This window comes from Cydia amplana, chromosome 16 (genome assembly GCF_948474715.1).
Source record: "Cydia amplana chromosome 16, ilCydAmpl1.1, whole genome shotgun sequence".
Lineage (NCBI taxonomy): Eukaryota > Metazoa > Arthropoda > Insecta > Lepidoptera > Tortricidae > Cydia > Cydia amplana.
Genome location: NC_086084.1, coordinates 11,155,309 through 11,172,173, shown reverse-complemented (window position 1 = coordinate 11,172,173; position 16,865 = coordinate 11,155,309). Strand labels below are relative to the sequence as shown.

General features: G+C 43.3%; 2 protein-coding genes across 4 annotated transcripts in view; one reads left to right on the top strand and one right to left on the bottom strand.

The window, feature by feature from the left end:
* LOC134655005 (uncharacterized) overlaps positions 1-16,865 on the top strand; it is a 175,315-nt gene that overhangs the window by 139,446 nt on the left and 19,004 nt on the right. The gene's annotated exons all lie outside the window — the stretch shown is intronic.
* On the bottom strand, positions 2,705-16,230 carry LOC134655003 (protein tamozhennic). 3 transcript variants are annotated; one of them, XM_063510456.1, is made up of 8 exons: positions 16,152-16,230; positions 14,107-14,306; positions 12,024-12,203; positions 6,526-6,664; positions 5,664-5,985; positions 4,246-5,048; positions 3,461-3,667; positions 2,705-2,853 (listed from the first exon to the last, which is right to left on the bottom strand). In XM_063510456.1, exons 2-8 carry the CDS (start codon positions 14,296-14,298, stop codon positions 2,711-2,713), a joined length of 1,986 nt encoding a protein of 661 aa, XP_063366526.1. In that variant the 5' UTR covers positions 14,299-14,306; positions 16,152-16,230; the 3' UTR covers positions 2,705-2,710. The 3 variants fall into 3 exon arrangements, with proteins under 3 accessions (XP_063366526.1, XP_063366527.1, XP_063366528.1); XM_063510457.1 differs by lacking the exon at positions 16,152-16,230 and adding an exon at positions 15,305-15,405; XM_063510458.1 differs by lacking the exon at positions 16,152-16,230 and adding an exon at positions 15,188-15,248.

Here is a 16,865-nt window from a genome sequence, read left to right as displayed (position 1 = left end):
GTCACATGCGCGTTTCTGACTTCTGAAGGAATTTTATTGTTTCTACTATAGAACCTAATGAATATTTTGTAAATTAGGAGCAATGCACTTAGTACTCATCAATCAATTAAAATTAGGTTGGCAACAATGTATTTAATACAATATTTTTTAAGTGGTGATTACACGAAGTATCGTAAAAGTACCAAAAAGATAGTGCGTGTATGCACAAATACTTTTTTGGGGAATAGACTAAAGACTTGTCTTGACAACTATAACATAGGGGTTTAAAGGTGTGTGTATGATGACCTTTTAAATGACAAATAAATGTACGGGAGTAGAAAAAACGTTTCGGGAGTAAAACAAATATACTAAATGTAAATATTTTCAAAATTGCTTTATTAGAATTAGATATGAGGATATTAGGTATAATTTGAGGTATATTTAACAAAAAATTTTTTAACGGTATTGTATCTGGAGAAACCCAAACTTGGTATGTTTTGAAAAATATTTTTATTATAATTTAAAAAAAATGACTCAAATGTAATGATGTGATATATTTTTGGAATCGGCTCAGAAAGCCCTTTCGTTTAATACTACACACGATAGGTTTCTAAACATTTTTTTTTTTAATTTCATACAAAAAAAGATGACGTCATAACTCCTCTCGTTTTTTTATTTGTTGGTGCTTCAGGTCAAATTGTTTCAAATGTCCTAAAGATCACTCGTACCGATTTTGATACCTTTAACACCATTTGCAGCGTTTTTTGGCGAACCGCTATCGCTATAACAACAGCAAGAGCAGAACACGTGTGAAGGGATCCATGTCTGATTAAACAACTGGTAGTCGAATTTTATTCTTTACTATGCAGCGTGGCATCGCACGCGGCGCCGCACGCCGCTTGGCGGCACCGCGCGCGGCGAAACTCACCGCTTTGCGGCACCGCGCGCGGCGAAACTCACCGCTTTGCGGCACCGCGCGCGGCGAAACTCACCGCTTTGCGGCACCGCGCGCGGCGCCGCGCACCGCTTTGCGGCGCCGCAGCGCGGCACCGCAAAATTTTGCGTTGCGGCGGGCGTCGCCGCAGATTTCTGCGGTGCCGCGCCGCGCGGCGGCGGCGGCGCCGCACCGCTGACATGTGGCCGGGCCCTTAGGGTGGTATTCCACCTGTCCAATATCTTGGTCTAATGTGTATTTGCGTCTCACATATTGCATAATGAGAGAGTGAAACGCAATTACATTAGATCAAGAAATTTGACAGGTGGAATACCATCCTTACGCACAGTCCAAGTAGAAAAACAGAAACGCGTGACAATGTCCTACGTAAGGAAAAATGAACAGAATTTTTAAAGCCTATATTTATGGTAAAATTTTAAGTGTTACGATATTGCAAGCGCGCTTAAAAATAAATCTTAAAAGTATCGTAAAAAATGGTAAGTAAATTAGGAAATTGGCGTTTGTTAGACTATAGGTCCAATCTGCATCGAACCAATATTGCCGTTTGGGGGCAATAACGCGATTTTTAATCGCAACTCTGTTTTTCGGCGACTTTCGTAAAAGTATTCGACGCTTTAGCACACTCCAGCTATATGCGCCGTGTGCAAGCATAAAATATTAAGAATCTTGCAGCTGCCAGCACTTGAGGCCCCGTCTGTTGTGTTAAAGGGTGGTATTCCATTTGTCAATGTGTATTTGCGTCTCACATTTTGCTTAATGAGAGAGTGAGATGCAACGACATTGGACCAAGAACCCAGTTAGTAAGTGGAGCGTACAAACTGAGTGGATGTTCGAGCGGAGCTTGCGGTGTACATGTTAATACGTTCACTGTCCCAACTGTCAACTGTCAGCCTTACGGCTTTGTAATAGAGGCTTGCTGTGACCCATATGTGGGGGCACGGGACAGTAAACGTGTTAAACAAGTATGTGAGCGGCCTGGGTGCACGTCGCAAAGAATACTTTGATGCTTGACGATTCGCTATCTGCTCGAGGCCGTACACGGTCCACATCAGCATATATGTATGTGGGCAAGTCTCACCCCGCCTGTATGTATCAAGTCTCACCCCGCCTATAAGTACGTATGTGGGCAAGTCTCACTCCGCCTATATGTATGTGGGCAAGTCTCACACGGCCTATATATGCATGGGCAAGTCTCACCCCGCCTATATGTATGTGGGCACGTCTCAACCCGCCTATATGAGCATTAACAAGTCTCACCCCGCCTATATGTACGTGGGCAAGTCTCACCCCGCCTGTATCTATGTGGGCAAGTCTCACTCCGCCTATATGTAAGTAGGCATATCTCACCCCGCCTGTATGTATGTGGGCAAGTCTCACTCCGCCTATATGTATGTGGGCAAGTCTCAAACGGCCTATATGTGCATGGGCAAGTCTCACCCCGCCTATATGTACGTGGGCAAGTCTCACCCCGCCTATATGTAAGTGGGCAAGTCTCACCCCGCCTATATGTATGTGGGCACGTTTCACCCCGCCTATATATACGTGGGCAAGTCTCAACCCGCCTATATGTACGTGGGCAAGTCTCACCCCGCCTATATGTACGTGGGCAAGTCTCACGCCGCCTGTATGTGCATGGACAAGTCTCACCCCGCCTATATGTATGTGGGCACGTCTCACCCCGCCTGTATGTATGTGGGTAAGTCTCACCCCGCCTATAAGTGGGTATGTGGGCAAGTCTCACCCCGCCTGTATGTGCATGGGCAAGTCTCACACAGCCTATATGTAAGTGGGGCAGTGGTCGAGGCTGGTGCCGCACGCGTCGCAGGCGCCGGCGGCGCGCGCGTTGACGAGCGTACAGGCGGGGCACTCGCGCCCGCCGGACTGCAGCGGCTGAATGGAGGGGCCGCGTTTCGATTTACCTGCAAATAAACATGATATCAAAGCTATAGATAGGTTCTACGCGCTCCAAAATTTAAGCATTTAACTTGTCACAATAGGGAGTATTACTGCAATGTTCTGCCGCCAGAGTGCAGCACTAGCGCCTTTCGGTAACCATAGAGTAACTTATACGTACTGTGCCTTATACTGTTTTTTGACAAGTTTTCACAGACGATAATATATGACATTGATACATCAAGACGGTTTGTATACAAAAGCGCCTACCGGGAAACGCGAAATCGAAACTCGGCTATCTGCCTCTTTATCGCTCGAATATGTAAGTGATAAAGAGGTTAGATAACATAATTTCGACTCCCTCGTTTACGGTAGACCCTTAGATTGTGACGGATTGTGGAAGTGGCGCCCCCTACGCAGAGTTTCGCGTAATATTCCCTATTGTTAGTGTTAAATTGGATGCATTGTATAAATGCCAGCATTGGCGAAACTGGGATTTTGAACGTTCCGAGAACGGGTTAAACTAAGGGGATACTTGTTTTGCTTATCGATAACGGTTTTGTCGATATTTTGTCAATAGGGATTGACGAGAAAAAGTTCAAGGTATACTTATATAGTTTAATGCTAACTTACCGCACATCTCGCACGCCTGCAAACTGGCCTTGTTCAGGTATGTACATGTCCCGCACTGCCACCGTTCCTGCTTGTCTTCAGCCCGCGACTCCGCCCGGCTGGCCGGTCTTTCCCCGTTCTGTTTGGGCGGTGGCGGCCGCGAGTCCGTCTCGTCTAGGGATACTATTAGTTGTGCTTTCAAATCGTAGTTCGGTGTTGTGCTTGATACTGCAATGAAAAAAGTTACATCGTGTGTCAGTAAATGTCATTTTTTACTCAACATGTACTGAAATAACAGATCTTAAGCTTTTAAGTTTACTTCTTAGAATTTTTCTTTTAAAGTCCGCGCTACTGTAATAAAGTAAATTAAGTGTATACATATGATCAGGGGCCTATTGCATAACATTTTACAACTCATAATACAAGCGGACGCCTCTTTTCATTCCCTTTTATTAGAGACTTCCGCTTGTATTGTGAGTTGTAAAATGTTATGCAATAGGCCCCAGATGTTTCAATTAAGTCAATTTAAATCGGAATTTTTGTCAGTAAAATAAATCATATGTTTATCACACTTGAATTAACTCATAACATTCTCGTAAGTTCGATTTTATACGATTACAATAACCTCGTAAGACTTACGGTCCTATCTAATATGTAATTTAATAATTAAACCATTTTCAGTTGGAACAAACGATTGTTTCGTCGATTTCAGAACAAATTAAATTCAACCATATTTCCTTCGCTATTGATTTCAAACTCAACTGGCAACTTGTGTGGTGTCCTTTGGGATGCTAAAAGTAACTAACCTGAATTAGATTTGGAATGCGACGTAGCGTGTCCATTCTCGTACGGTTTACTCTTCGGCTTCTCTTCCACTGGCCTCACCGGTTTCTTCACCTTTTTTATCTCTGTCGCACTCGACACCGACCCGTTCACACAATTCTGCTGCTTTATAACATCCTTCCTATCTTTCACGTCCTTTTTAGTCAGCAACCTTACTTTATCAGGCGCTGTCTTAGGTGTTATCAGCGCATCTGCATTAGGGTTACCTACAGGCTCAGATTTCCTAATCTTCTCTTCTGCCTGCTTCTTTAGCTGCTTCGCTCTCTTCTGTTCTTGTTCCTGCTTTAACCTCATCAAATTCTCATTTACTTTCGCCGTTCTGTACATTTCTTCATCATAGGAGCGGTCTAGGTTTAAAGCTTGTAAGCCATCCTCTAAGTCCAAAGTTGTCGGCTGGTACTTAGCTCTACGTTCTCTGTCTAACCTATCCAGTGTTCTGGAGTCTCTGTCTAGTGATGGTGAGAATCTGCTACTGTTGTCTTCTTGATTTTTGCTGGACAGGTTCCTGAAAACATAGTCCCAACTTTCGTAAGTTCCCATGCCATCTTCTCTAGCTTTACTTAAGACCGGTTGGGTATCAGATCGCGGTAAGCTTGGTAAAGTGATATCGCTGAAGCCAGACTTGGAAGTGCTGTTTCTTCTAGAGCTTTCTAGCTGCCTGATTTTCTTGTGTCGGTCGTCGTCTCTGTGTCTGTCGTATTTTCCGTTTTCGTAGATCGATGGGGAGTCTAGTTCGATGAGCTGAGCTGTTGGCACTGCTGGGTACCTGGGTACAGATAAATAAATAAATTATTGCGGTTCAAAAATTATTCTGATGATCATGAATCGAAGCAGATAGATGAGTTAGAGTAGTTTGTTATGGTATATAGCAGACTAGAACTCGCAAAAACAAATTTTTGTATTTCATTGTCATAATGTAAATGATCAAATTAACTAGAAATCGTTTTTCACCTTCGCTAGCATCATAAGTTAAAAAAAGAGATAAGTATTATCCTACAACAGGCAATTGTGGCGCCTATTTTTTCGAGAGAGATTTTATCGCTATTTTAGTAAGTGCAATCTTGTATGTTTCTTAGAATTGAAGAATAGTATATTTGACTGTATTTAAAATTAATTATTTTACACCATGCATAAAGCACCAGAATATTAATAGAGAAAAGTAGATAAATGCACGCATACGCAGCAGTTATTTTTAGACACAATTTCTATTTTAAAACCCGTATAAAACTATAAAGAGTAGGTAATTGATTGTGACGTCACATGCTAATAGTGGCGTTAGTACTAGTGTTTCATACTAATTCCATAGTAGCAAAATCGTTTTGACCGTTTGAAAAAAGAAACTGATTCGACTACTAGTCAAATATTAAAACTCAAAAAGTACCTGTAGTGAGGCGGATATCCGTTGATCGGCACATTATTCGCATGTTTAATTGGCGCGTACATCGGTGTAGGGATCATATAGGGCGCCTGCACGGGATAGAAGTACGGCACCGGGTACGGCATCGGCACCGGGGGCATGGCCATGTTGGCCATGTTCACGTTGGCCATGCTGGCCATGCTGGCCATGTCGGGGTACATCATGGGGGGCAGCATGTAGGGGAGCACGGGGGTGGGGAGGTCGGAGGGGGACTCGAGGGGGGAGGGGTAGTCGCGTCGGGCGGTCGGCTCGAGGGGTACAGTCACGGGGATGTTTGAGTAGATTTCTGAAACAAATATACACATATAAAGGCTACATGACTAATTTTTTTTTATGGTATCAATCGATCGGGTTTGTTTTTAGGATCAAATGTCTATATGGGACCAATTGCATTAAAGTAACACAAAAGTCAGAAATTGTAGTCAAAGTCCGACAGTCGCACTTCACTCGCGAAACGCCCTATACAAAACGGCCAGAGGCCGTGACGTCATCGCCCATCTTGTAGTATGGACAAAACAAGTAAATTGCGTTTTTGTCGGTGAAATATTGCGTTTATGTATATAGTTGCTATACAATATTTTTTTGGATGAAATGTAAGTAATCGAATGGTACCCTTACTTTTATCGTTTTTGAAAGTTAAAAAAAAACTTAAATTCTGAAAGTTTCAGGTCCTGTAATTTTGTAATTTTTCAATATTTTATTTTAATATCCACATTATTGTGATAAATTGCTCGTTTGCTATCTATTTTACTAGATTTTGTTATAAAATTAAACATGTGTCATCATCCCTATTTGAAAACTGAAGTAGGCGACCCATGTGACTAACCCTGCCCCTGTGCCGGCGCCAGCAGCCGCGCCGCGGTGGCCGCCGCGCTGGACGCGCACGCCGCTCGTTCCCTGGCCACACTCGCCCAAGTGCACCGCCCGCCACCGCTCCATACCGCCTCCCATACAGACGCCATTATCTGTTAACATCATACACTATTCACAAACAAATAATAAATTATAATAGTTATTTGTTTTACAAGGGGGCAAAGTTGTTGTTTAACCGCTCGTGCTAATATTGATACCCGAGCAAGCGAAAGATTCCAAAATTGAACCACGAGCGTAACGAGTAGTTCGAAAAATAGAATCTTGAGCGTTGCGAGGGTTTCAAAGCACGAGGGTTAAACAAAATTTGCCCCCAAGCGAAACACAAAATTTTTCACCACACCAACGCGAAGCAAATATTAAATGTAAAATATCAACAATTACAAACCAAATCAAATCCAAATAAATGTTATTAAATATTTATCATCCAAAATCATCATTTAAAAGTAAATTCTACCAGCAAACATAGGAAAATAACTCAAAATTTGCATTTGATTGCTTTGCCTCACATGTGAATAAAATGCAACTCTGCTATCAATTTTTGAAGTGCAAAGTAAGCCTTTCCGAACTGGTGTGGTAAAATAGATACCATACACCAAAGAAAATGTGACCAAATCCACAGGTGGCCGAGGCGGGAAACGAACCCGGGTCTTCGCTTACGCGGCTAACGTCCTGACCACTAGATCACCCGGCACCGGCGGTTCCCGCCTCTCATGGTGGATTTGGTCACATTTACTTTGGTGTATTGTATCTATTTCAGTTTATAATTTAAAATAACTAGTGTGATTACTTAAAAAAAACAAATCAAAATATTCAAAGGTTGGTATTATCAAAGGTTGTCTGGAAGAGTTGCTTTTTAGCGATAAGACCGCCTGTTGTTTACCTCTGTTTGTATTTCTGTTTTATTTGTATTGTCTTCTTTTATTGAGGTGTGCAATAAAGAGTATTTGTATTGTATTTTCATAAAAATAATTTGATTTGTTCCCTAGTTCACAGGCGTTATTAAATTAAAATAAATAAAACATTGATCGCAATCAGTATCTCTCGACAACTAGTGAGTATCTCTCACTATAGAGTAAAGCTTTGGATTCCTCCGAAAACGGTGCCGTCATATTACGGCCGCTATATAGCGTTGACTGACGTCACTAGAACGTTGTCTATGTAAACAAGATGGCGCGGTTTCCTAGACGGCGTTACGTTACGTTGATTGTCAACGTAACGTAAGATGACGGCCGTCATGACGGTGTCGATAGTTTCGTGAACGTTTTATTAGATAGCGGTGACGCCATTTTGAATAAATGACACGAGATTTGAATAAATGATTCCGTACTACGATTATTTTCCTCTTCTGATGATATTTCATCCTCCAAGTAAATTATAGATGATCAAGCAAATCGGATACATAGCAGAATGTGCAAGTCGCAAAATGAGCACTAGTGCAAATCGCAGAAGGTGCAGGTAGTAAATCGTGCAGATCGTAAAACGAGCAGGTCGCGAAATGTGCAAATCGTACAAAGTGCAGGTCGCGAAATGGGCAAATCTTAAAAAGTGCAGGCCGCATAATGTGCAAATCATAAAAAGCGCAGGTCGCCAAATGTGCAAATCGTAAAAAGTGCAGGTCGCGAAAGGTGCATATCGTAATGTCGTTTGCTTTGGGTGTCGTCCCTAGTTTAACTGCATGGTACAAAGTCCAACGGGCATATTTCAAAGCACTGCCTCATAAATTATTAGCTCATAAAACAAGGTCACGATAAGGTATTAAAATAATAAAAAAACCGGCCAAGTGCGAGTCGGACTCGCGCACGGAGGGTTCCGCACCATCAACGAAAAATAGAGCAAAACAAGCAAAAAAACGGTCACCCATCCAAGTACTGACCCCGCCCGGCCCGACGTTGCTTAACTTCGGTCAAAAATCACGTTTGTTGTATGGGAGCCCCACTTAAATCTTTATTTTATTCTGTTTTTAGTATTTGTTGTTATAGCGGCAACAGAAATACATCATCTGTGAAAATTTCAACTGTCTAGCTATCACGGTTCGTGAGATACAGCCTGGTAACAGACGGACGGACGGACGGACGGACGGACGGACGGACGGACGGACAGCGGAGTCTTAGTAATAGGGTCCCGTTTTTACCCTTTGGGTACGGAACCCTAAAAAGATAGCAGGTTTGTTTCAAAATATTTTAACATTCGGTAATCAACAGAAGCCTTATTGGCAACGATTACGCTTTCTAGACCTGTAGAATCTGAGCTCTATTTCATAATCTACACATTTTGCGACCTGCTCATTATGCGATGTGCTCATTATGAGATCTGCACATTTTGCGATCTGCTCATTATGAGATCTGCACATTTTGCGATCTGCTCATTATGAGATCTGCACATTTTGCGATCTTCTCATTATGAGATTTGCACATTTTGCGATTTGCTCATTTTACGTAGCCTGCACATTTTGCGACATGGACATTCTGCAAATCTTGTCAGTAGGAAAAGGCACGAAATTCAAATTTTCTATGGGACGTTATCCCATCGCGCCTACATTTTTCAAATTTGCCGCTTTGACCTTGGTGGATGACGGTGTGTTATGACGCCGTGGTACTTTCCACATGTCGCCACCGTAAAGACGGCCGTCTTTTGCGGCCGCTATATGACGGCCGTCATATGACGGCACCGTTTTCGGAGGAATCCAAAGCTTAAGGATCTATCGCGCTCTTAGTACTATATTATACTCAAACACACCCAACTTGTCAGTAGAAAAAGGCGCGAAATTCAATTTTTCTAAGACAGAATCATGCCTATTTTTTTAATTTGCCGCCCTTTTCAACTGACAAAGTCGCTGTGCCAGATTAAAGCCGTAACACACTACCGCACCGCGACCTTGGTGCGCCGCTCCCATAAGTGAGAACGATTAACAGATATCTCTTTCTCGCTCTCATTTATGGGTGCGGCGCACCGTGACCTTGAACGGTGCGGTAGTGTGTTTTTTTTTTATTTATTCAGAAACAAACAGTCATACATGGTTTATGTACTCGGAATAATAAACCAACAGGAACCGCCATTAACAGGCGTTCCCCTCTGCCAAAAGTCGGCGGCCGCCGGTCAAGGAGGTTATATAAAACTAGTTGCCATACGTCATACGCCATTCAGCAAACGTCAGTCTAAGCGGAATGTTAGGAGCAGAAAATGCCGAATTGTAGCATTTCCTCCTGTAAAAACCGATCGGAAACATCTAGCGTACTTAAAGGACACGTTTCTTTTCATATGTAAGTACTATTACATGTAAATATTATCAAATAGTGCACTAATTTAGCAAAAAACTAAAAAACATTGTCAATCTGAAAGTGATACCACTTCATGGTACTAGATCTAATTTAGGGTAATATTTAAAGAGGACTTTCTAAATATTCATTAACTTCTAATTTGTGTTGCTTATTATTATATAATTTATATAACACATTATTTTTCTATAACACCTTATTTTTATATCAACATAATCCATTCAATGAAATAAATAGTATAAATCATAAATAACGTGATATTACTACTACTGTTTGAAAATTAATTTTTCTCTTAGTTTCTATCGTATATTTTTTATTTGACATGTCCAATATTTGTATTGTATTTTATTTATTTTAAGGTATTTACTGCAGACTTTTTTCCATAAATAGGCACTTTTAATTTATTACTCTGGTATCACTCTACCATAGTTAGTGATGGGACACCATAAAAACCAATATCGATAAAATCTATATGAACATTATAAATATATTGTTATTTTGATTTATTTTTTTAGATTTCCAAAAGATGCAATAAATTTTAAACATAAGTAGTTTTCAGCTTATCAAGCCATCCAAAACCTAAAAATATTGCAAGATCAGTCACGTTTTAAAGATCTAAGAACTGCATAAGTAAGTTTGTAATTCCATATAAATATATGCTATTACAGAGTTACTATTGCAGTTCCTACAAATAGTAGGTAAAGTAAAGGTACACTACGATGTATGTACGATGTGAGTACGACTAAAGATGTGTTTAGTTATGATATGTGTATACATAGTGTGGGTATGAGTACCCGAAAAGAAGGACTCTACAAAAAGAGATGAGATCCCATCAAAAACATTACATGTAAAAAGGTGCAAGTCTCGCAACGCTTCTACTACAAAAAAGTTTTGACATGTAATGCTAATGTGAAACCAAGTCGGTTATTTTAATCAGTGCCAGGGGGTGTTAAAACCGTATCAATAAGATATATTTAATTTGTAATACATATACTGACTTGGCAATCGCACATAATGCTTTACTCGTACCGTACTCGTAAATACGTGTAATGCTCAAACTGCAATTAGTGCTAGCGTTATGTTCAATTAGAATTATTTTTAATAGGTGACGATGATCCTTATGTCATTATGCAGCCGTGCGATGGCCAAGTCATTATACGTATTACAAATTAAAGATATCTTATTGATACGGTTTTAACACCCCCTGGCACTGATTAAAATAACCGACTTGGTTTCACATTAGCATTACATTTCAAAACTTTATTGTAGTAGAAGCGTTGCGATACTTGCACCTTTTTACATGTAGGTAATGTTTTTGATGGTTATAATTGACTAAAGCAGACAGTTATAATTCAGTCAATAAAATATCGACAATATTATCGACAAGTCCCTCGCACTTCTACGTTTACTTAAAACTGACATCATGTCGTTCACGGACAGGGTTGTCTGTGTTTGTTCTTGTATTTGTGTGAATATAGTTTATGCTAGTGTTTGATAATTTTGTCGTGTGCGTGTGTAGCGACGCATGCAAAAAATGCATTAGTGTTTACATTATTTGTGTGCGTTCCTCGCCCCCCGCGCCGAAAACGGCAGAATTTTTCACATAGAAATTAGTTTGTGTCACCACTCCATATTGGATTATTACTCCGAGTTTATGTAGGTACATATTTTAAAGACAATAAGAATAGACCTATAGTTTCATAACAGAAAAAAACATATAAATAGGTCCGTGGCTATTATAGTTTGTAGCTTTCTAATAGGGGGACCCGACGGCTAATCCTATTGTCTATTGTTAGTAAAACCGCTCGTGCCACGTGCCACAACCACCTGCATAAAAAATCGCTCGTTCACTTTACCCAGGTAATTGAATTACAACTCCTATGGAAATTGCAATAAGATTCAAAATGAACTAATGGATAAATATTTTGTACCGATGTGTGTGGTCAGTACTTCGCGTTATCGGATAGCGCACCTACACTGGTTTTTTGAGCGTTGGACTAGCCTGCGCTCAGGTGCCAATTAGAATAAATAAGACCCTTTTTTGCAGGTAGGCAGGCAGCAGTGCGGTTTTACTGAACAATAGACAATAGGATAAGCCTTCGGGCTCTACTAGAAAGCTACAAACTATACTTAATCACATAAGAGAAACGTTATAAACGTGTTACGTGTTACCCACCTGGCACTCGCACTGCGCGATGATGGCGTCCCTGCAGATGGCGGCGGCCATGTCGGGGCACACGGGCCCCTCGAGCGCCAGGCGGCCCGGGCCCGAGGCGCGGTACCCCATCGCCTGCAGCAGGCTCTCCGCGCCCACCATGTGCGCTTCCACCTCGTGCTTGTAGAACCCGCTGTATAACTGTAAAGATCGGTTTTCCTAGGATAGCGGTGCCGTCATATAGCGGCCGTCTCCATAATAAATTATACGGCTAAATATGGATGTCGTAGTATTTATGCCACCACTTATGCTTTGGTTTCCTCCGAAAGCGGTGCCGTCATATAGCGGCCGTCTCCATACAAATACTACGACTTCCATATTTAGCCGTATTATTTAGTATGGAGACGGCCGCTATATGACGGCACCGCTATCCTAGGAAAACCGATCTTTAGTGTTCTAAAGAGTAGAAGATAGTCATAGTATATTAGTTATTGTTATTATTATGTAAATAATCTTTTTGTTGGTAAGCACTTCCCCACTTACACATTGACCTACAAAAAGTGCATACCTAAGACACAAGTAAATATTTACTTAGTTTAGGTATTGTTATCAAATTTCCATTAGCGACAGAAAATACACATTTGTCCGGTATTTATAGTTCTTAACATGACCTTTACTTATTTTAAGTTGAATCTATGAATGTACTAGTATTTAAGCATAAATTGGATAATTACCATTGTATCAATCAAATTAGCATAAGTTTTAAATGAATAAATATTATCTTATCTTATCTTATTTGTATGGAGACGGCCGCTATATGACGGCACCGCTTTCGGAGGAAACCAAAGCTTAACAGTCAATAATAGTAGTTTGTGTTACAAGGGATCAAAATGATATATTTCCGTCAAGGGCGTACATTGAGTCCTGAAGCGATGGATTCTACAATAGAATCCTGAGCGTAACGAGGGATTCAAGTGTTAACGCCCAAGACGAAATAATTTTGATACCGTGTGACACATACTGCTTTTCACATCAACTATGAGGAAAATAAAAAAATCTTAGTGTTAACACAATCTAATGGTTAAACAGATTATTTAAGCTAAAAAAATAATGTGCAAAAAAATTTAAAAATATTAGTGTGCTAGAACAGAAAAGTGCCACTTTGATCCCTCCTAGCAGGGAAGAAGAAGCTCTTTTCTGAATAGGAGGTGTGAATAAAGTTTTGTGAAACATGGAATACTTGGTATATTATCGATGTTTTGTAAAGCATGATTAGTCCCGCGATCTACAACAACGCTCGAGACTGTTAATTTTCAACCTGTTTTTGAACAGTGATCACTTAGTTTTGGTCAATATTCGCCTTTGCCATTCTTGCGCGATATCCAAAGGTGCGGAGTCAAGAAAAAGGCAATGTACTCGTGTTTGCACGCAGTCATCACCAGAAGTTACTTTGCTGGTTATAGATACTTTCCATTGGTCGAGACCGCACTAAATGATTTTTATCAAAGACTGATTTTCTGTCACTTCAACCGCCCGCGCCAGAGACATTTCAGTTCTCTGAACCTTTGCGTATCTGCGAGATTGAACTTGCATCCATGCACCAACGACTGATGCTTAACTTTACATGGTCAAGCAAATCTTGTCTATAGAAAAAGGAGGCAAATTTGAAAAATCGCGGGTTAGCAATACTAAACTTGGTCAAGCAGATCTTGTCAGTAGAAAAAGGCGGCAAATTTGGAAAATGTAGGCGCGAAGGGATATCGTCCCATAGAAAATATGAATTTCGCGCCTTTTTTTACTGACAAGATTGGCTTGACCAGCTTTACGTTTGAATCGTTCTAAAATCGCGTGTCATTTATATCTTATCTGTGGAACCATTTTGTTTGTATGTAAACAAAAGTTACTAGTAAATTGACATTCAGTGTCAATTTTAGTATGGCGGTTTGTTTACATAGTTAGCAAGTTCTATTGAATGACACTTTACATTTCATCGTTGTTCGATGTACATTGCTGCTTTTGGTTCGTTTCCTAGGGATACCATACTTTAGTTTGCTTTACATTGCTACTGACATATCCTGCTTGACAGACTATATGTAACACTTACCCGTATATTCCGGTACTCTAGCCGCCAGGGCTGCGCCAGCAGGTTGGCCGCGTACCGAGCGATCGCGGCCCAACCCTGGCCAGCTCGGTACGCGCTGAACTGAGACAGTTCCGTTATAGTCCGCTGGAACACCTTGCCGGTCTCCGCGAGACCGAACTTGCATTCGTGTGGCACGATCGACAGGTATTCCATTATGTAGCCTACAACAACGTAATATTATGTTAGACGTTGCGTTCCACGTTAAGTCAAAAGTTGGATTAACCTGTCGAATCCCACGATATGACGTCACCATAAGCGTTCTGGCTCATATATGAGCCGTGGGAGCTGACAGATTAACGAGTTTTTTATTAGCAAGAATAGCAATGGGCAATGCTTTAGGATTGAATTCCATAAGTAGGCTCGGATAGGAGCGACATGAACAGTCAGTAGTTGCAAAGAGGGCGAGGTATTCAAAATGATCTTGACGCGACTTTATTGTTAAGAGAATAAGAGCGCGTCAAGGTAATTTTAAGCAACTATTGCTGCTGACGGAACATCGCTCTCCGATGCGACAATTCAATGCCATTAACCTCTCTGAACAGACCCTGACTGCCTCTAACCAAGTTTGAAGCGCTCATTCTGTAGGTTCCGTAGGCACTCTTGACGTTCATTCGTGGCCTGCATAACATAAGTAGCTGCAGTGCACTCTATCCGGCGCCACAGCGCCGGCAGCCGCTCATGCTCCGTCACACTCACCCCACAGCTTCTTCCTCTACTGTAGCTTCTCGAGGCTGTTGTCCGTCTCAAGGTAGCTGCAGTGCGCTCTATCTGCCGCCACAGCGCCGGCAGCCGCTCATGCTCCGTCACACTCACCCCACAGCTTCTTCCTCTACTGTAGCTTCTCGAGGCTGTTGTCCGTCTCAAGGTAGCTGCAGTGCGCTCTATCCGCCGCCACAGCGCCGGCAGCCGCTCATGCTCAATTACACTCACCCTCCAGTCCTCTACTGTAACTTCTCGAGGCTGTTGTCCGTCTCAAGGTAGCTGCAGTGCGCTCTATCCGCCGCCACAGCGCCGGCAGCCGCTCATGCTCCGTCACACTCACCCCCCAGCTTCTCCCTCTGCTGTAACTTCTCGAGGTTGTTGTATGTCTCAAGGTAGCAGTAGTGCGCTCTATCCGCCGCCACAGCGCCGGCAGCCGCTCATGCTCCGTCACACTCACCCTCCAGCTTCTTCCTCTGCTGTAATTTCTCCGGGCTGTCGTCCGTCTCCAAGTAGCTGTAGTGCGCGTCCTCGATCCGCCGCCACAGCGCCGGCAGCCGCTCATGCTCCGTCACACTCACCCTCCAGCTTCTTCCTCTGCTGTAATTTCTCAGGGCTGTCGTCCGTCTCCAAGTAGCTGTAGTGCGCGTCCTCGATCCGCCGCCACAGCGCCGGCAGCCGCTCATGCTCCGTCACACTCACCCTCCAGCTTCTTCCTCTGCTGTAATTTCTCAGGGCTGTCGTCCGTCTCCAAGTAGCTGTAGTGCGCGTCCTCGATCCGCCGCCACAGCGCCGGCAGCCGCTCATGCTCCGTCACACTCACCCTCCAGCTTCTTCCTCTGCTGTAATTTCTCAGGGCTGTCGTCCGTCTCCAAGTAGCTGTAGTGCGCGTCCTCGATCCGCCGCCACAGCGCCGGCAGCCGCTCATGCTCCGTCACACTCACCCTCCAGCTTCTTCCTCTGCTGTAATTTCTCCGGGCTGTCGTCCGTCTCCAAGTAGCTGTAGTGCGCGTCCTCGATCCGCCGCCATAGCGCCGGCAGCCGCTCATGCTCCGTCACACTCACCCTCCAGCTTCTTCCTCTGCTGTAATTTCTCAGGGCTGTCGTCCGTCTCCAAGTAGCTGTAGTGCGCGTCCTCGATCCGCCGCCATAGCGCCGGCAGCCGCTCATGCTCCGTCACACTCACCCTCCAGCTTCTTTCTCTGCTGTAATTTCTCCGGGCTGTCATCCGTCTCCAAGTAGCTGTGGTGCGCGTCCTCGATCCACCGCCATAGCGCTGGCAGCGCTCCATGCTCCGTCACACTCACCCTCCAGCTTCTTCCTCTGCTGTAATTTCTCGGGGCTGTCATCCGTTTCCAAGTAGCTGTAGTGCGCGTCCTCGATCCACCGCCACAGCGCCGGCTGCCGCTCATGCTCCGTCACACTCACCCTCCAGCTTCTTCCTCTGCTGTAATTTCTCAGGGCTGTCGTCCGTCTCCAAGTAGCTGTAGTGCGCGTCCTCGATCCGCCGCCATAGCGCCGGCAGCCGCTCATGCTCCGTCACACTCACCCTCCAGCTTCTTCCTCTGCTGTAATTTCTCCGGGCTGTCATCCGTCTCCAAGTAGCTGTGGTGCGCGTCCTCGATCCACCGCCACAGCGCCGGCAGCCGCTCATGCTCCGTCACACTCACCCTCCAGCTTCTTCCTCTGCTGTAATTTCTCCGGGCTGTCATCCGTCTCCAAGTAGCTGTAGTGCGCGTCCTCAATCCGCCGCCATAGCGCCGGCAGCCGCTCGCGCGCGTCGCCCATGCCGCCCGCCGCCATCACCATATCACTCGCCTGCTACGCACCTGGATAAGTTAGAAAACATCGTGTTTATTTAACGACATTAAAATAATAGCATTAGACAATTAAGGCTCCAGTTACTAGGTTCGAGTAACTGTCTGGTGCGAGTGCGGGTGTGAATCCCTTTGCATACTCCGGCCATATAACTTAATTTTCTGACTGAACCTCATAATCATTTTCTTTTAACCTCTAACCAG